We start from the raw sequence: 21,835 nt of genomic DNA, 5'->3' as shown, positions 1-21,835 counted from the left end.
TTTCATTTTTATGTCAAATTTTAGAGAAGCTTGTTTTTAATCAGCTAAATGATTTTATGAACTCCTACAATATTTTTGAAAAATACCAATCTGGTTTTCGGGCCAATCATAGCACTGAGACAGCACTAGTCAAGGTTGTAAACGACCTCAGGTCCAATATGGATATGAAAACACTTTCTATATTAGTACTACTTGACTTAAGCGCTGCCTTTGATACGATAGATCACTCAATTCTTCTAGGTAGACTTCACAGTCTGATTAGCCTCTCTGGTATTGTTTTTAACTGGTTCAATCTCATCTTACCGATAGAGAATTTTTTGTAAGCATGGATGAATGTTCATCTAAAAGCTATAAAGGTTCAAATTTTAGGTCCTACACTTTTTAACCTTTACATGCTGCCGCTTGGAAGCATCATCAGGAGGCACGGCATAAATTTCCATAGCTATGCTGATGACACACAGCTTTACATTGCCATGTCTCCTGATGACTCAGGGCCAATAGATGCCCTTTTTAACTGCATTTTAGATATCAAGTTGTGGATGGCAGAGAATTTTCTTCAGCTCAACCAGGACAAAACTGAAGTCTTGGTTATTGGTACTGAAGCTCAGAGAGACAAACTCAATGTGAAACCGCAAGCACTGGCATTAAACCCCTGTCAACAAGTAAAAAACCTAGGAGTTATCTTTGATTCAAATCTTAGTTTTGTACCTCACATTAGAAACATAACTAAGAATGCATTCTACCATCTTAAGAACATTGCCAGAGTGCGACCATTTCTCTCTCTCGAGCCAATACATTAATGCACGCCTTTATTACCTGCAGAATTGACTACTGTAATGCTCTACTTTCTGGTCTCCCTAAAAAGAATATAGCTCAATTACAAGTACTGCAAAACTCAGCTACACGTGTGTTGACTAGGACCAGAAAGAGAGCACACATTACACCAATTTTAAAGTCTCTGCACTGGCTACCAGTTTGCTTCAGAATTGATTTTAAGGTCCTTTTATTGGTTTATAAAGCTCTTAATGGTCTTGGTCCTATCTATTTATCAGATTTGCTTTTAGCTTACGAACCCTCTAGAACCCTCAGGTCTTCTGGTAGTGGCCTTCTAATCATCCCTAAAGTCAGAACAAAAACCTAAGGTGAGGCATCCTTTTATTACTATGGTCCACGCCTCTGGAACAACCTTCCTGAAGACCTGAGGGCAGCAGAGAATGTCGATATTTTTAAAAGTAAACTCAAGAGCTACCTTTTTAGTCCGCCGGCGGAGCTCGACAAGATTTCGTTGTTATTTGGATGAATAACTTTGCAAGCTTTTGTCATAAAGACACAACAAAGACATTGACATAAACCTTAGAATCGTGGCATTCCAATGTGTCCATTGACAAAATAATATGAATTGTTTTAAGCTATTTAAAATTAGATCAAACAGACCATTGCCATGTGTTAAGTCTTTCTCATTAATATGTGATTTTCGCTCGGCAGTAAGTACGCCCAGACCACATTCACAAGATAATGACATGCTAATCGCTATCGATGGCAGGGGAGGGGCGATGCGTTTGATGTGCGAGAGTGCCTACTGTAAACAAGGATAAAATGTCATACAGAAGCATAGCCCACGTCTTCTCGGGCAATCCTTACATTTCATTTCGGAAAATGCCACGAATGACTGGACTGGACGTTTTTCATGCTTTGTGGGAGAGCGACCATGAAGACGCGAACAACTCATCAGGTCCGGACACTGAAGCTGACACTGATGAAGAACGGTGTCATTTCGAACTGCGAACTGATCCAGCTGAGGATCAACTTCATGAGTAAGTGTATTTCTTACGATAATATTGGTAGTGTGTACTGTATTGCAACTTATCTGTGTGTTTGTAGGAATATCCAGCAATATGCGCGTTTGTAAATTCCCACTACGAACGATTCGAACTATTGCATCTCAAAATTATAGGCTAGGATCTCTGCGTCTGGTTGTGTTAGAAGTATCAGGTAGACTATGTTTTTCGATCATATTGGTAATAAATAGCCCGTGGCGTGGCTAAGATTCTAAAACTGATGTCCTCGCACAATCGATATTAGCATACTGTAAGTAAATTCGGGAAATAGCAATATAATAACCACTTAGCTAAACAGACCTAGCCTACTTCAGATTGAGGCATTGTTATTGATGAGTTGCGTGTAGTTGAGCTGGAATATCAATTTTAGTTGATTTAGTTTAGTTTTAGTTTATTTAGTTTAGCTAATGTTGTTTCGTTGATAGCTTGCATTATTTGTAAATGTGTGCTGTATTACATTCTCTGTGTGTTTGTAGGAATATTCACTAATATGCGCGCTTGTAAATTCCCACACTACGAACGATTCTAACCATTGCTTCTCAAAATTATAGGCTACCTCTCTGCGTCTGGTTGTGTTTGTTTGGTTCTTTGTTTGTATATGATGTAACCATGTCACATTTCCTAAGTTTTGTTTTCATTAGTTAGTGGTTTGTCCCTTTTTTGTAAAGCACATTTAATTTTCACCTGTTGAAGGAAATGTGCTATATAAATAAAGTTTGATTTGATGTCACATTTCCTAACAATTTTGTTTTTATCATATTTACAGAGATGCTGATCAGGAAACACGGCCTAGTTCACCACTAGCTAAGAGGCCACGCAAGCGTTGCAAGAGTACACCAGTCTCATCTCATCTTCCATGCGTATAGTTTGCTTCAATAAAGGTTCTGAAAATCAAAAGATGTCTTTGTTTCTGTCTTCTAAATGGCTCACTGAGTCTTTGTCTTAGTGGTGGGGAGGCATGCGGCCAGGTGTGAATAGCCTACTTAGCTGGCAGGTCGTCCTACCCAATGCATATTCATTACAGAAAGGCCATTTGCCCTCCCATTCTCACCTGATGTTGAAAAATTGTTGATGTTGATGTTGATGTTGTTATTTTGTGCCAGGTATGTTGGATTTTTGGGTAAAATCATACCTTAGTGTTAGCTAGCCAAGCATATAAATTATCTAACCATCCCCCCTTTGTTTGTAGAACACAAGGCTCATCATCATGGATGATTTTTTAATAAATGCTGACAAAAACTTTACAGTTACACAGAATATAAATGAAAGATGCTAAATATTTAATTGATGAGTAATCAATACAGTACATAACTTAAGGTATGATTTTACCCAGAAATCCAACATACCTGACACAAAAAGACAATCGCAAATCCACGTTTCGGTGCCTGGATTCCAGTTGTTTCTGCGAATTGCAGCGATCCATTTGCTTCTCTTTTCTTTAGCTCTCGACAGTCTGTAAAAAGATAGCTCCGATTTCTTGTTGAACCTATTTGTACAGTCAATCGCACAACAGCTCTTTCCCATTTTAGATGTGTTTTTTGTGTTTTCGCAGCATTCAAGCTGAACGCTAACACTGCCACTCAGTAGTCTTTCTGCCATTCAGTGGGTGTAACCGCAGTGACTTCCACTTACTGTGATGTCATGTGCATACCCTCTATAGCAACGGACGGTGTAACAAAACTTTAAGTACGTCACAATAGCTATAGCAGCTATTTTATAATGTCATTACATCACCCGGATCGCTTTTGCAGCCCAGCTCAAATTTTTTGTGACAGTAGGCTACCCTTTTAATGCAAATAAAAACTCAGTCCCCTACATTTCAAAATAGCAACTTGCTAGCAACTTGCTTTTCAAAAGCACATAACGGCTTAGAAATTAATCGTTGCGATATGAATGGGTGTAATTTAATGGGTGTAGAACAAAAAGTGAATCTTTCTTAGGCTTTTGTTGACCACAGACATTATTTTCGGCAGAAAACTAAATCCCTATGGGAAAAAAGCATTGGAAATATGCCGAGGGAACCCATGGTGGAAGAAATGTCCGGGGTCGGCATACAAAAAGACTGCAACACTCTATACATATGCACACCAAACAGATTTAAATGGGAATAAAACCTAAAAATGTCTAAGCTAAATAAACCAATATATGCGCAAAAGACGAATACATGCCTGTGTCAAACCAATATGCATCACTATCAAACCAATAGATGCGTAAATAAAAAAACAATATGCGCTGATGACTGAGCAATACGTGCCCATATTAATGCAGTATGAATGTGAAGCAAACCAATAAACATGAAAAACAAACCAATATGTGTAAATTGAAAATCAATATATTTGTGAATGAAAACCAATATTAAAGTGAGGCAAATCAATACACATGACAATCAAGCCGATAGATGTGTAAGTAGAAAACCAATATATACGTGAATTACTTACCAATACATACAAATACCAACTCAATATACATGACAATCAAACCGATAGATGTGTAGGCTACATACCAAACCAATTTCTAAGGAACAATTACAAACCAATATTTGCATGAATGACTGACCAGTATGTGTGTCTATCAATCCAATGTCTATGTGAAGTAAACCAATATACAGCCAGTCCATAGATATTTGGACATTGACAAAGTTATTGTTATTTTAGCGGTCTACCACAGCATATTGGAGTTGAAATTAAATAATGAATATGAGCTCAAAGTGCAGACCTTCAGCTATAATTTGAAGGTATTTACATCCAAAGGAGGTATTATCACTGGCTTAAGCTCATACGACGCGGATCAATAATAACATTACGTAATTTAAATTAATAGGGAATAATGTACACGCTAGTGACAGCAAGCTCTATTACACAGGAGTAAATAAACACATATTGGCCCTCATTTATCAATCTAACGTAGAAACCAGCGTAGATCCGAGCACAGGAATCATCTTACGACAGGGTTCACGTGTGATTCATGAAACGTTCGTATCTCGCCAATCACAGCGTAAGAATGATCGGGCGTTGATAAATGCGGCGGCTTAAAACAATCGTCATTCAAATATCATTCCCCTATATATTCTCGGTTTAGAGGCCTCGCCCCTAGAGTTTACGACATGGAGAAGCATAATACGGCCAAGAAGAGAAATTTCTCCGACCTAGAAATAGGATCTGAACCAATTAGTTCTATTTGGCAGCCTGAAAAGTGGCATAGAAGGAAGTCAGAAAAATGCAGTGTGGAAGGAAATCACTGCTGCGGTCAACAGCGTTGCCGTGGACATTCGAACTCCAGCCGAGGTTGGAATATTTAATTTATACATCCATGATATATATATATATCATGGATGTATAAATTAAATATTCCATATATATATATATATATATATATATAGTAGTAATTAGCTTATACCATAATTCTTTATATTTAGGTGAAGAAAAAATGGTCAGACCTCAAACTCGCCACCAAAAACCATGTTGCAGCCCGTAGGCGCAGCACCCAGCTGACTGGAGGAGGCCAGCTGGATTCCAGCCTTGCATTGACGCAGACTGAGGAGAAAGTGTCCGCGCTTATCGGGTCTGCTTCCATTTCGGGCATAACAGGTGGCGGAGGAGACATAAACTCCACAGACCTGTGTCCGAGCCGGATAATGGTAAAAATGTAATAGCCTAGGCTACTAGTATTTAAATAATTACACGGGTTCATTTATTACTTCATTTTAATGATGTTTTAATGATGTTATAAACATTCTTTCGTTTCGTTTTCGTCTTACGGGCACGTAGAGGTCTTCTAAAGCCGCGTTTCCACCAAAATTACCCGGAACTTTCAGTCCCAGGAACTGCTTTACCAGGAACTAAAAGGTTCCTTCAGCCAATGGCTGTCTGCGTTTCCACCGGGGTCTAAAGTCCCGCGAAGATTAGGCAAATTAGCCCACTGACATATGGAAAAGCGACGTTGTCGTCGGTCCATCTGTCATATGATTTCTTCTGTAACCCCATACTACCACCGAAGTAGCCTACATTATTTTCTAATAACCGGGACAGCCCGGAGGGGTTTATTCCACTTATATACAACGGGTTGCCAACAATGACTATATATGGTTACTTTTATTTATTGATTTTTATCGATTTAATCACATGGAATTGAAATATTCTTCTGCAGCCGTTTGGGCATATTTTACCGTTGTCAAGCAAAACTGTCGTTGGTAGTTGAACTTGGACCGTTATGCAACAAATAGGATATAACAGACCAATAGTCAGATTGTAACTGTTTTATATATCCTCTCAAACACATTCATTATGTTTTCATGCGAACATTCGCTTTCATGTCTTGACATCCGAAGCGACAGAATGCATTCACATTTCCAATATAACTGGCAACAACAGCAGAAAACATGCACACGTTGTAAACAATTTGCTGTTTGATTACTTTCTCATCGTCAATTCTATATAGGCTAATCGCAAAATGACAAGAATAGAACGAAAACTCGGACTTGCGTGAAATTTTAAATTAGTAGTGGTACAGCCACCGTTTGTTTTCCTTTGGAGTTACTGCTAGTCGAGCAGCGAAGTGTGCCCTCCAGATGTGAACCATGCACCATAAATTAGTCCATAGTCTTCCTGGTCTTCCTGGTAAAATTACGGCAGTCTGAAAAAGCTAAAGGTACTATTACTAGAATTAACCTGTTATTTTACCATGACAAAAAGTGCGGAAGGTGATTTCCAGTTTGCTTTTACTGTATCACCAATGTGAATTACGCAGAACTACCGCATACCTCACATAACTGTATCAAACGTTTTGATTCAATTACAATGGGCTAACAAAGAAAATCCGGAAGAAAATATTCAGCAACCGAATTAATCCGTTTGAATGTTTTAGTACGTAATATGCTGTCCCAGCACGAATGCTTAGCATTTTATAAAACGAATACTAAAGCAAGAAAAGAACAGAAGAGCACACGTTATAATTCCAAGACGTTTGCAGGCTATAACCAAAACTAGGCTACTGCGCCGCATAACATACAAGTTTGATTTGAAGTTATTATGAAAATAAATCGGGTTGCGCCGGCATATTTTCAAACATGGCGGGTAATGGCGGAAAATAAATACAACACAAGCGAGTACTCGACCAATCAGAAATGTTCAGCGCTGCAAGCTCCACCCAAAAGGTTCCTGTACTTTCTGAAAGTACTACCCCCCGAGCAGGAACGTTTTGGGGGGTAAAACAAAGCCCCCAGAACTAAATTTAGACCCTAGTTCCTGCGGTGGAAACGCACTGAGTTCCTCAAAAGGTTCCTAGTTCCGGGGTATAGTTCCTGCGGTGGAAACGCGGCTTAACAGAGCCAGATCTGCCATTGCCGAGATTTGATGACTGTCAAAGCTCTTGTTTAAATAGGTGACTGAATAAGCATCTACCGTAATTGCTTGTAATTATGTCACCAGTAGCGTAGCCTAACAAGTAGGCTATCTCAAAATGAAAGAGAAATGAGACTGTTAACCCCGTTAGTTGCAAACAATTTGAAAATAACTATTTATGTTAGGGATATGCCACCGTCGATGTATTTTGCCGTAGGCTACATATTTTTAAGTGATGAATATGTGGCTGCATATGCTTAGATGCCAGTCAGAATATGGTCTAATAGCAATTCTCTGACTCAGCCAGTTTTACTATGCTGCACCGCAAGTCCACGCTGACATGAAAACTTGCGTATACGAGTTGAGACATGACCTGAGATTTGATCGTAGCCTCCGCTCACGTCCAAATTGATAAATGCAGAGCTTTGCGTGGAAATGACGGTACGCCCAGTTTTCTGTCATACGTTTGTTTCATAAATGAGGGCCATTGTATATTCATGTACTCCTGTGTGTGACAGACAGAGGACTTACTGAGTGTAGGAATGCTATTCAGAATGGTCTAACTAGTCCTTGCTAGCCAATATGCACACAGAAGTAAATAAATAAAACATTCATTTTAATGGCAGCAATCTTGGATTGCAATGATGCTGGGAGAGAAGACTATCTTTCAAGATCTTGTTGGACATTTTTAGTGTTCTTTCATAGTTGTCTTTAACAATATTGTGTAATGAGGTGTGTATGTTAATACCCAGATACGTAATTTGTGTTTGAACTGATATTGTACCACACACTGAATGTTTTTTTTATTGTTTAGTAAAAGCAAATTAGATATGTTCCAGTTTATTTTATAACCAGACTGTGGCAAGCGCACCTGCCACAGGCCACCAAAGTGGCTTTCCAAGGGGCCCGTCGGCACAGAGACACGGGGAGATGACTATTAAATAGTCCACGTTTATTTACGAGGGTGGCAAGATGGTACAGCCAAAGAGCAGATGTTAACACTGTCATAACAGAGGCTCCCCCTTGTGTGAGTGGGGATGGCAGATTTAACCTGTGCGCACTGATTACCTCACTACGCATGGGTGCAGCCACCCCTGTTCCCGGGTCCCATTAGCTTGGCCAATTATCTAACCAATTATCTGATTAGCCAGGTCTAATTAGCTTGACCCAGGGCAGGTGTGGCTGCTTAAGCCAGTCATCCTGACACCACACAGACGAACTGCCAAATTCGCTGAAGATTTTCAGAATGGCTGGCATGGATTTTTCAAGGTCAGAAATGTAAAGCAGGATGTCATCTGCATACAGCGAGATTGAGTGATTGCATTTTAATTTAAAGTTACAATCTCAAAGATTACAGTTTCGTTCTCTATGGCGGTGCCAATGGCGAGAAGCGGTAATTGCAGGTGCGTTTTTGGACCTCACTTCCCATAGATCCAACCGGATCCAACCATCATCGCCTGTGTGATGTCAGTCAGTTGGCACCTGGGCCACGCCAACTATAACACTTATTATTTACTGAATAAAAAATGGTTGTTATAAAAGTAATGTTATGTACGTACTCATTCATTGTCTAACATTAGGCTAACTTAAACTGTCTTTACACTGCCGAGCCGGGTTAAAATGCTGTAGCAGATCTGGGGTAGAATTAGTGATGATCAATTTCCACACACGTTCTTTATCCACCTTTTGCCCGGTATGAACATCTTTACACTGCAGAGAAGAATTTGCGGGATTCGCTGTGGCTCGTGCAATTATGTATCTCGTGCACAATAAACAGTCTTTTTCGTGAATGACTGTTGTGTAATATTTTTGAAACAACTGCCTTACAAAATGTTACCCCTGGTGTTTCTGGTTTTGCTAGCTAAACTGTTTGATAATAAAGCTGAGCTGGGTGTTAAATTAGCAATCAGAACAAGAAGAATAAAACAAAAACAAAGGAGATTTCATCAAAAAAGGGCATCAAGGCTGAAGGAACATATGAGGAAACGTAATAAAATAATAACAATGCTAATCCATACTGCCGTATTCTTTTATTTAGTTTTCTCCGGCTTGACATATTTGCACAGAAATCAGGTCCGGTAGCTAGCGTTAGCTGTGCAAATAGCTATGTAATTTAGTAACGATTCATTGTCATCAAATGTAATACAAAATCTACATCAACAAATAATAAGACCTCTCATGTTACACAAGAACTTTTTAGGGTTCCATAACTTTCTCTGTTATTGTAGCAGACACCGGAAAAAACAGTACGCCGCTCACACACAAGTGAGTTGAAGAGCAAGCATGTTGCGTTAGCTCCGCCTACCCTCTCTGGCGGACCAACCACTGATGGCTGATGGAAAACGCGTCACTAACTATGCGCCGCTTGTGATTTTTTCTCGGGAATGTCGCCACAGACACCCAGTTCTTTAATCATAAATAATAATAATAATAATAATATAAATTATTATAATAATAGGCTCAATCACCATTGTGTTACCTAATTCGGCGATAGATAGTGACTTAACAGACATTTATTTTAATGAAAATCTTCAAGATTATTACTTTAAATCGCACATATTTAATTTTGCCTTATTGTTTTGGCCAGTAGCTCAAGTGAGATAGCAAAAAGCATGGGTGTTATTGGGCATCCCTGCCTCGAACCTCGCTCAGTGGTGAACGGAATGGAGTATAGTCCATTGGTTGAAACCATTACAGTGGGATTTGCATATAAAGCACGAACCATATTAATAAAATTACCACCAAGGCCAAATTTCTCCAATACCTGCCAAAGGTAGTCCCACTGTAACCTATCAAATGCCTTTTCCGCGTCGACTGATAGGACAGCAGCACGTGTTTGCGAGGTTTTGGTCTCATGTATGACATGTAACAGCCTGCTTACATTATCTGCTGCTAATCGTTTTGGAATAAAACCTGATTGATCAGGATGAACTAGTTTCCCAATGAAGCGCTCCAAATGCATAGCTAGAACTTGGGTGTACAGTTTTAGGTCTTTGCCAAGAAGACTAATTGGACGATGATTAGAGCAATCAGGGTGGTCCTTTCCCTTTTTAGGCACTAGAGAAATTAAGGCAGTGTTGAGTTGATGATGAAAACTCCCCTTCTCCACTACTGAGAGTAGAGTTTGTAGAAGTATGCGCCCTAGAATATCAAAATACCGTAGCAGGAGTTCTGCAGGGATTCCATCCACTCTGGGTGTTTTGCCCTTTTTGACCCCTTTTAATGCTAATTTGAGTTCCTCAAGCAAGATTGGTTGACTAATTTCTTCAGCTTCGCTATTATCAAGCTTGGGCAGGTTCATATTCTGTAAAAAGTTGTTACATTTGGTTATATCTAAATTGGAGTTGTATAGCTCAGAAAAGAAAGATTGAAAGACTGCATTTGTTACAGGTCTCAGACTGTGAGCCTGTATACAGATTAGATTTCCTGTAATACAGGAGAAAGAATGAGACGGGCGACAAGTGCTTCTCTTCTATGTAGCCTCGCTCAGCAGAATTTATTACTTTGCAAAATAGATATTTTCTTTCTGTGTCTGTATTTGTTTTTCTACATTCCCATGTTATCTTCTTAACAACCATACATATATCAAATTGGGATGGTAGGTATGCCATCCCGCCAAGTTACGCCTTGGCGGGGGCATGCCCCATACCTATACAGCACCGAGAGTTTGGCACTTTTCAGGGTTCCCCACAGAAATAACCACAACAGCCACAGACACTCAACCCTTAAAAACATTAAATTCTGTACATTCTGACCCCATTTCAACAGACAGATTTCATAAACAACTTCACATGTCCACACAATAAAGCCCCAAAATAAGGGGATTTCGCGTTTTCTCCTTCTTCTTCTTCTCTTTCTTCTTCTTCTTCTCAGTCTTATTTTTCCTGCCGCCTATCCCACTAATAACATGTCTCCCCATTGGACATTTTACCGACACCCGCCAAATCTTCACCTACACGACCCAATGAAAAACTCGCATACACACGCAAAATACCCATACCTTTTTACTCTGAAACATTTTCGGTATAAACAGCTAGTCCGCCTGTGGCCTAGTGGGTAAGGTTACAGTCTTGGGAACACAGGGTCCGAGGTTCAAGCCCAGCTAGGAACGCGTTTCTTTAACCTGCTTTTAATAATTGTCTACTACTTCTCATTTATTGCTTTTGCACCATATCTACCCGCCGTTAACCGAACGTATACACTGAATTATGACCTACCGTCTGCACGTTCAGTTATTAACCGGCTACAATATTGCAAAGCCATATGGATTCAACGGGAGCTCTTCTGTGCTTAATGGCCTGTGTTCTTTAAAACCACGGACAGGTTTGCTAATGATATTTCACGCATTGCATAGCTATGTCATGGTGCTGCACTAACCAAGTCACAGACTGGTAAACCTCCGGTTGAAGGATTGAATACCGCCTCGCCCTCAGGCAGATAATTCCCTCTTTTACACTAACGTTTTCTTACGCTTTTATATTTTCTTTACCAAAACTCGCTCACGGCCACCCATATGCATTTCATGACGGCAAATGTATTCCTTTTATTTGAAAAGTTACACCAGTTCACCACCCAATCAAAAACTCGCATACACAGGCAAAATACCCATACCTTCTTACTCTGAAACATTTCGAGGTTAAATAGCTAATCTGCTTGTGGCCTAGTGGGTAAGGTTGCAGTCTTGGGAACACGGGGTCTTAGGTTCAAGCCCAGCTAGGGACACGTTTCTTTAACCTGCTTTTACCCTCACTAATAACGTTCTCTTACGCTTATATTTGCTTAAACCAAAACTCATGGCCATCCGTATGCATTTCATGACGGCAAATGTATTCCTTTTATTAAAAAGTTACACCAGTTCACAGCTGTGCCATTTCTACTAACTACATTTCTTCACTTGGCTACTGTACAAAACCTTATCAGCAAACGCCACGTTTCTACATTCATGTTACCTCGCCCTGTTCTCTATCTAGCCACATGCCATCAATTACTATGTATGTACGTTCTGCAACTCCCCATTAAAACATTACATTTAAATGCATGACTCACTCATAATTATAACTACTAGTACTGAACATGAAAAAAACACAGCAGTGCAATACATTTCACACGTTACTTAACCCTCCACTTCAACAGCTAGCGCTTTATAGCGACTGTTATATATACCGTTCGATAAGGAATATAAACTCGCTCATGGTCACTCCATTTACTTCGCACTATACTCCGTGATCATGTCAACCTTCACCTCCATGCCCATTCTGCTAAAAACATATTGTTTCAACTACGGAATTTCGTCATTTCATCCTAATTTCTCTCACACTGTTGTTATTTTCTCATATGCAAAGCCTGCTGGGACATATGCGTCTGCTCCTATTCTCCACTATCATGTTTTCCGGTTCTAGTTTAGCAAAACAGCGAAGAGGATTCCTACCTGCAGATAAGCCTATCAAAATGCCTTATAAACCTTACAAACACTAAAAGTGCATCTCCACGAAATAACAGACAACGGAGCAGGACAGCAGGATAAACCTTACAAACACTAAAAGTGCATCTCCACGAAATAACAGACAACGGAGCAGGACAGAAGGCTACACAAGTTGCGACCTAGGGAGTTATAATTCTACGGGCTTGCTGATTCTTTTGTCAGTCAAGGCTCGTTGGATGGACGTCAAATCCGTGAGTACATACACTGGCCATATTTCATCTGCGTTTCTAATGCGTTTACGCTTATGTCACTGCATCCTTTCTCAATGCCACTGTTTTTACATATATAGCAAACCAAAACTGCTGAACGGTACACGCTCATCAGACTGTAAAAATTCACACAACGATAGCCATAATCCACAACCGTTTCTTACAGGGTCGCATTTCTCACTCTCATAATAAAACGCTTTGCAAAAAGAAATGATATCTCATAAAAAACACGTTTTCAACGTACAAAAATGCCAAGTTACTCAAAAGTATTGATATCAAAATGACGCCAAGTTACGGTACTACAAACAATATAGGCTATCTAGCCTCACCGAAATGACATAAGATGTATTTCAAAGCAATGCTACCCAATATTTCCTCAGTTCTTTCAAGTCACTTGGCCCTGTGTTTTGTAATCTTACCATTTTACAATGTCATGCAAACTTTGTGTCAGATCAAAGAGTCAAATATTTCGAATTGCCTCATGGAACACATTGACATTAATGTACAAAACTGCTGCTGAGTAACTACAGGAAGCATATTTCTCCAGAAAACATGTTTATACTTGCTTCTGAACTCAATTTGAGTACATGTGCAAGTTATTGTATATTTGCTACGTACAATAAATACTGCATGTAAAATACATATTGTACATACATACATAGAGAACTTCTTTATCCCCATGGGGACATTTCCCTCGCAGCATGTTACATTCACATTTACGAACACACGCTTATACCAAGAAACATACTATCATTCACGCAACAGAAAGGCTGGGCAGGGAAATACATACATACCAATACAAATTGGACATACACGCCTATTCAATCAATCTTGACTGTGAGAGAGCCATCCACACATATGTTTGGCGTGTCCATGTAGTGCATGCTTATACACAGGGCCAAGTGACTTGAAAGAACTGAGGAAATATTGGGTAGCATTGCTTTGAAATACATCTTATGTCAAGATAGCCTATATTGTTTGTAGTACCGTAACTTGGCATCATTTTGATATCAATACTTTTGAGTAACTTGGCATTTTTGTACGTTGAAAACGTGTTTTTTATGAGATATCATTTCTTTTTGCAAAGCGTTTTATTATGAGAGTGAGAAATGCGACCCTGTAAGAAACAGTTGTGGATTATGGCTATCGTTATGTGAATTTCTACAGTTTGATGAGCGTGTACCGTTCAGCAGTTTCGGTTTGCTATATATGTAAAAACAGTGGCTGTGAGAAAGGATGCAGTGACGTAAGCGTAAACGCATTAGAAACGCAGATGAAATATGGCCAGTGTATGTACTCACGGTTTTTTTATGAGATACAAAATACAGTTACAATCTTTCTTTCAACTAAACACATTTTCCATTAGGTTAACACTTCGTTCAGTCCATGCACCACTGCATTAATTAACCCTCATTCAGTCTATTGATTGAATTAGTATTCCCATTTACTTAACTAACCAAAGGAAACATTAATTTTCGATGCAGGTTTTCTCAGGTTCTTACATATTCCCTTAAATTATAGCCAAATAAAAAACTAGCATATTGCTAACATTACTACCATCGGATGTATAGGATTGCATGAGCTGAAGGCTTATAAGATCGTTAAACTTTTCAAAGTGTATAAAATACTCAATGTACACGTCAACCCTTACTAACAATGTTATATTCAGTAAGAACATGGACTTTTAACAAGACAAGTATCAAAACCAAAAATTAAATGTTCCGGAGCCAAAAACGAACATTTTCTTTTATCTAAAATAGCAGCTTACCGCGGCACCGCCATCTTAGACTCATCACGGCACAGGGGAAAACCGTATTTTCTTTATTTGGTCACAAAACTACATAAAGGTACTTTTACCCCTACCAAATCGATCTCACTGGGAATTCACGTATTAAACAACATGTATATGTAGTTAATATTTTTTTAATTTTTCACAAACCTGTAATACAGGAGAAAGAATGAGGCGGGCGACAAGTGCTTCTCTTCAATGTAGCCTCGCTCAGCAGAATGAGGAAGCAACGCGAGTCTGAACACAACGAGAGTTCTTGGGAGAAGCAAAAGCGCCACACTGCCCTCTACTGGCAACACTGAAAATACTCACTCAGTATAGACGCTTTCAACGGTAACAACATAAACAAATGTTACTGCGCATGTGCGTTGTTCTGGCCCTAACTTAACTTCCGGCAGACTTCCTCAAACAATCAATAACAACAGAGTCCCTCTAGACCATTTCTGATAACAAGCAAAATAAATAACAAGTAAATTACGTTAGCTAGCTAGTTAAAACTATGTCTAGCCAGTATTATTAGAGGTTACCAGTCGAAGAAAAGAACCGTTACTTGGCCAAACTCAAATGCGATAACGTTACACTACCAAAAAAACAGATAACTGTTGACAGTATTGCACCTTGCTGAGAATTATACATTCCTTGCATAATCCATAACTGTTCTGGGTTACATGCACATTCCTGTGTAAAAAGTGCACTCTTTCTATGATTTTGCTTAAAAACGAAAATTTGCTTAGAGACACAAACTGGGGCTAGTGGGCAGCATGTGTAGCCAATGCAATTACTGTAGGTCATTTATTTGTATAGCATGCATTGATGAAAAAATATTGTGGCTCTTAATAGTTTGGGTCATCTTGCTGTGCTACCACATCAAAAAATGATCAGGCAATGTAACGCTGTCAAGTCATTGGAAACGGGTATCATAACGTTACTTCAAAACGTAGCTAAAGCGTATCAACTACTAACATTGATCTAACGTTACTGTGCATAATTTGTACATTGTTAGCTATGTTTAGCTAGCTAGCTTCTGTCTCTGTTTTTCCTTGTTGGGCCGTCAGATGGCGGCACTTCTGTTTTGTGTCCTGCTCCTTCCCCTGTTAATTGTATTATTGCTTTCAATTATTTTATTATTGTTTCTGATTGTGTCTTGTTGTTCCCACCCTGTCCTGGTTTGATTGTTAATTGTGCCCGCCTGTGTCTTGTTGGTTTTGACTCTATTTAGGTCCTTTGTCTCCCTGACTCGGGTGCTGGTTCCTTGTGTTTTTGACTTTGTTTCTGCCTGCGTTTCGTTTGTGTTTCTGCCTATGTGTCCCACCTGCGTGTGTTCCGTCTGTCTGTATTCCGTCTGCTTGTGTATTGCCCTGCTTGATTTCTGCCTAACTGTTTCGGTTTACTGTTTTCTGCCCTCATTATGTGTTCCCAGTGTTATGACTTTTTGAGTTTCTATGCTTGTGTTTCTGTTAAGTATTTTTGAGTTTTCATTTGTTATTGCCCCTCGTGGCCTTTTGTTTGTTCCTGTTTGTTTTTGTAATAAGTAAAGTCTTTGTTTCATTTACCTCTGAGTCTCCTTTTTACTCTGCGCTTGGGTCCAATCCGTCGAAACCCTGACACTATTACCTATCGCTTATCATGAGTTTGTTACTTGAAACGAAGTCAGTGCTAAGAGCACCTATGATTCGACCACCTTTGTTCGACAGACAGGAAAGCGTAAACTGATTTGCAACTACATATGAAATAGGCGAAATATCAGTAACAACCTGTACCTAGTTATGTAGGAAACCATGTCCTTGTTGTCCTCCTGTGCTTATTTTTTCAGTACTTTCACAATTTTTTTTTTCTGTGCCGGCAAATTAGTCAGAGGTGGCCCAGCGCTAGCTTTTGGTTGCTAAGCGGTGTATCGGCCACCCCATATAAATGAATGGAACTTGACATAAATTTGCTATTATCCTGTCATGCGTATTTGAGGTTAATATGAGAAAGGGTGGTCTCTATCAGCACGTCTAGGAATCCGCACATATTCACTGTTGTAACCCAAGTCGCAGGACGCAAAATGGTCTTTAGGAAAGCAGTTAATAATGAAGCAACATCTGCACCATTGGCTTTAATGGGTCGCGATGAGATAATTACGAGCGCGTTGCTTGTCTTAAGTTGATATAGTAAATAAGGCTGTATTACTAAATGTATGAAGGCAATTTTTTAAAATACAGTTTATGTGTATTTTTACAGGACTTACATTTTAATAGGTAACGATGTCGTTATTTCTCAAAAATACGAAGTAACAACGGGTAAGCACCAGCTATAATAATCGCAGGGATTCAAGCAATTAGTTTCACAATTTCCTATGGGGTTACAAAGTTAAATTATGCATGTTTTTTTTTTTTTTTTTTTTTTTTTACAGATTTTTGAAATGTAGTTTGTTACTGAGGTCAGGTTTCACCCCACAGCACAACAACCTGAGCCCAACATCAGTCTGCTCATCAGTTTAACTTTCACTCCGTTTGTAATCGGTGCAGAATCGGTATCATATTAGCCAGTAAACACAAAACAATAATAAACAAACACAGAGCGGAAGTTAACTTAGGGCCAAGCGCATATCCTTGGCAACGCGTGTGCGTCCGATGAAAGCGTCTATATTATTATAGAGATGTCTTGTTGTTTCACAAGAGACAATAATTGACCATTGTGCCTCATATGACAAAATTTATCTCACAGAGATAACATTACCAAAATAGAAACTAAACAAAATAACACGTGTGATGGATACATTTTGTGGGCATCACACATTAATATCTTTAGGATTAGTTACAACACCCTTTGATATGCGAATATTATTTATCGAAGCCCATGACTGGCTTTAAGTTTAAGGCCAAGTAACTTACTTGGTTTACAACCATTAAAATAATAATTTTGTCTAACTCAATGCATTATAAATTCAGCTCTTCTACTCAACAGGTCATTCAATTCGGTTCTATTTGTCATTAAAAGGTTTTGAGTAGATTCAGAAAAAGAGGTTTTAAGTGCTTGCTCTAAGGATAAACATTGTTTTTCTAGATCATTAATGCTTCCCTCCCTAGATTTCTTCAAATGAGAGGCAAATGTAGGGAATTCGAAATCTTTTTACAAAAAACACAGATACGAAATAAACGGGTGTGGTGAATATGGTTTTCCTAAATGTTTGTTTCTACGGTGAGTTTCAAGTCACTGTGTTTATCATACAATTTGTTGTTGAGGTAAAATTATTACATGGACAGCCAAAATTTTGGTTATTTGAATATAAGGCAATACAAATCTCCATTCAATTTTTTTCACATGCAAAAGCAAAGGAGTCTTATTCTGTAAAAGTTGGGTGGAATCGATTCCTCAGGACATCTATAATATAATTCACAAGTTTCTGATAATGCATTCACCCTAGGGTTTTACTACCATACGTCCACCCATATTTGCATTCCAGAGATTTAATCTTGCTATCCAGAGAAGGTAAGAGTATTCAAACTAAAAAACTAAGGTGAAATGCGTTCCTCAGAATCTCTGTGATGTGAATCGGATGAGTTTTGAATGCATTTGCCCTAGGCATTGTGGCTGGGCGTTAACCCCTGCACAATTTTGGTTGAAAGATACCACATTGCCCGATTCTGAGCCAGAACATATCCTGCTTATGTATAACAAAATACAATTTAATAATAAAATCTTATTTGTTTGCAGTGAACTTTCACTTAAAATCAATTAGTTATTTTGTGAGATCAACATGTAATTCTGATATCCCATAGTTTGTATTATGCTTTTTCAGGCTTGCAACCTTTTACAATTACTTGAAATGGGAGCTCAAGCTGTAAATAATGACTTTTTATGTTGCAACACATAGGTATCGTAACTATTTCAGAACATAGTATAGTTGAACTTATTGTCTTTTTCTTTTTTGTTTTCACAAATAGAGGAAACAGATACATTTGAAATTTTAAATTGAACTATTCTACAGACATTTTTGAGATGTTGCTTGCAAGCTGTTGAAATTAATATGTTGAATTTGAATATATTTTCAGCATATAAATACACATTTAGAATCAAATGGGAATAAATTGAATCTTTATAACATGCATTCATAGAGTATAACCTGGTTGTTTTGATGGAGATGGAGCCATAGTTATTTGGCTAAGCCGATTAAAACTAAAATATGGCGGCTGTTTGGTGCTGAAGGATCTGCTCAGAGACAATGCCATTGTAATAAGGGGGGATAATCAGATAGCGTGATAGACCTGTAATTTCTCATCTGCTACAAGTGCAAGGACATGGATCTCACAGATAAATAGATCACTGTATCTTTTCCTGTTGTCTGCTTTTTCAGAGGGACAGTGGAGGCTCGGTTTGTCTACATCTTCATCCTGGGTATCCTCTTTACCGGCTCCAAGGACCTGCTGAGGTCACAGGTTATCACTGCAGACTCCCGGCTGAAGAGCAGGGGTCTATGGGAGGTGTATAGTGGTATAGTCCTACTGTGCGCCCTCCTGTTTCGACCACACAATCTGCCAGTGTTGGCTTGCAGCCTCCTCATCCAGACTACAATGGCCCAGTACATTTGGAAAGAGCTGCAGTATGATGCCGCCCAAACTACCATCATGCACTACTGGTTTGGACAAGCATTCTTCTACTTCCAGGTCAGACACAGAGCTTCCTATTGTCATATTCACTTATGAGATTGACACACGTTTTCATGGATTTGTCTATGCCAGAGAGAAGTATGATGTAACTCCTGTCAAAATTTGATTGATTGATAAAATTTGACCTTTTTGACCTTTGCCAGATGGTGGTAAATAATAATAATTAATTTTAAATTATTTTAAATTTCAAAAATAATAAAAATGTTCAGAATGCTGGGTGTAACTAAACTCCTTGTGTGGCAAAGTGCTTGTGCAACTTGAAACATTTATTTATTCTTTAGCAGTAAATTAAGCAATATGAGAGAATATGTAAGTAAATTAGTTTTAAAGCAGTGGCTTGTACGTTAGTTTCAAGTAAAAGTAGCCCATGCAAGCATGCAAAATCTTAAAAAGCCGATAGGGTGACGATTTAAATTTGTGAAAAAAAGCAAGCAATGAAACAATGTAAACAGTTATAATAGAAATGTAGTTTAAAAGCAAGGATTAGCAAAATGTGGAAAACAAGGAAAAGTTGTTAAATTAGTGAAGAAAAATGTATGAAAAAAGCAAGCAAACAAGGAAACGGGCTATGAAACAACGTTAACTGTTATAAAAGCAATGAGTATTAAATGCAAGGATTTGCAAAACAGCTGAAAACAGGGAAAGGTTGTTAAATTAGTGAAAAAAATGTATGAAAAGCAAGCAAGCAAGGAAGCGTGTTATGAAACTACGTAAACTGTTATAATAGCAATGAATTTTAAAAGGAAGGATTTGCAAAAGAGCTGAAAATAATTCAGTTTGTTAAATTAGTGAAGAAAAATGTATGAAAAAAGCAAGGAAACGTGTTATGAAACTGTGTAAACTGTTACAATAGCAATGAGTATTAAAAGCTCAAAAAGGATTCAAATCAAATCAAATCAAAATCAAAGTTTATTTGTCACATACTCCATCATACAAGTACAATGTGCAGTAAAATGCTGTTGCTGGCTCCTAAATTTGCCTAATAAAATAGAATAAAGTAGAAATACAAAATATATGAAATAGAAATACAAAATATATACAAGGATGGCATGAGCTGTCAAATATATACAAAGATATACACAGGTGAATTGTACAGTTGAGTTAAATCTATAAGAATGGAATGAGCTGTCCAATATATACAAAGATATACTAAGATGAATTGTACAGTTGAGTTAAATAGATAAGTATGATCTAGAAAAAAAGAATACATATATAGATATGTATATTCACATGTGTATTCACAGAATGTAGATATGTATATTCCCAATGAATAGTCTGTTATAAATATAAGGTGTTGCTGTGCTAAAGTATACTGAGTTAAGTCCCAGGTGTGTGAGTAGTTTAGAGTGTTATGGGGGGGGGGGCATCCTGTTGGGAACAATAAGCAGGTCTAGGCAATGTCATCATTCAGGATCCGGATGGCCTGAGGGTAGAAGCTCCTCCTGAACCTCTCTGAGTTGGCCTTATGGATGCGGTACCTTCTCCCCGACCGCAGCAGAGAATAGAGGCCGTTATCTGGGTGCCTGGAATCCTTCAAGATTCTCCTGGCCTTGGTCCTGCACCACCTGGTATAGATGTCCAGGAGGTGTGGGAGTGCACCCCCTGTGTTATGTTCTGCTGACCGTACCACTCTCTGCAGGGCCTTTCGGTCCTGCATGGTGCTGCTCCCATCTCAGGCAGTGATGTTCCCAGTCAAGATGCTCTCAATTGTGCATCTATAGAAATTCCGAAGTATCTGGGGAGACACTCGGAATTTCCTCAGATGTCTGAGGTGATACAGTCACTGCCGTGACTTCCTCACCACAGTGTCTGTGTTTATTGTCCATGTCAGGTCCTTGGTGATCTGTACACCAAGATACTTGAAGTTGTCCACCCTCTCCACCGGGGACCCATCGATGTTTAGAGGGCTGTAGATCTTCCCCTGCTTCCTCCCATAATCCACTAGCATCTCCTTTGTCTTACTGACATTCAGGAGGAGGTTGTTGTCCTGACACCACCGAGTCAGGCACCCCACCTCCTCCAGGTAGGCCTTCTCATCGTTGTTGGAGATCAGGCCTACCACAGCTGTGTCGTCAGCAAACTTGACGATGGAGTTGGAGTCAAAAGTGGCCACGCAGTCGTGCATGCACAGGGAGTACAGCAGGGGGCTCAAAACACAGCCCTGGGGTGCTCCCATGTTATGGGTGAGGGAAGATGAGGCGTGGCTGCCCACTCTCACCACCTGAGGTGTGCTCGTCAGGGAGTCAAGGATCCACCTACACAGGGAGGTGTTTAGTCCCAGGTCCCTGAGTTTGGTGATGAGTTTGGAGGGGATTATGGTGTTGAAAGCCGAACTATAATCAATGAACAGCAATCTCATAATTCCCCTTCTTTTTGTCCAGGTAGGATAGGGCAGTGTGGAGGATGTGGGTGATGGCATCCTCTGTGGATCTGTTGAGTTGGTAGGCGAACTGTAGAGGGTCCAGTGTGCTGGGCAGTGAGGAGCAGATGTAGTCCTTGACCAGTCTCTCGAAGCACTTCATCACC

General features: G+C 39.2%; 1 protein-coding gene across 4 annotated transcripts in view; it reads left to right on the top strand.

Moving 5' to 3' along the window:
* Window positions 1-21,835, top strand: part of pigg (phosphatidylinositol glycan anchor biosynthesis class G (EMM blood group)) — a 213,505-nt gene that overhangs the window by 132,766 nt on the left and 58,904 nt on the right. For 3 of the 4 annotated variants that reach the window (XM_064341952.1, XM_064341951.1, XM_064341953.1), the window contains one exon: window positions 18,997-19,306. In XM_064341952.1, coding sequence (XP_064198022.1) covers window positions 18,997-19,306 — 310 coding nt within the window. Of the gene's footprint in view, window positions 1-18,996; window positions 19,307-21,835 lie in introns of those variants that run through there. The other variant, XM_064341955.1, reaches the window with a different exon arrangement.

Source organism: Anguilla rostrata, chromosome 7 (assembly GCF_018555375.3).
Source record: "Anguilla rostrata isolate EN2019 chromosome 7, ASM1855537v3, whole genome shotgun sequence".
Classification (NCBI taxonomy): Eukaryota; Metazoa; Chordata; class Actinopteri; order Anguilliformes; family Anguillidae; genus Anguilla; species Anguilla rostrata.
The sequence above is the reverse complement of the archived record's forward strand: the minus strand, read 5'-3'. Positions and strand labels throughout refer to the sequence as shown.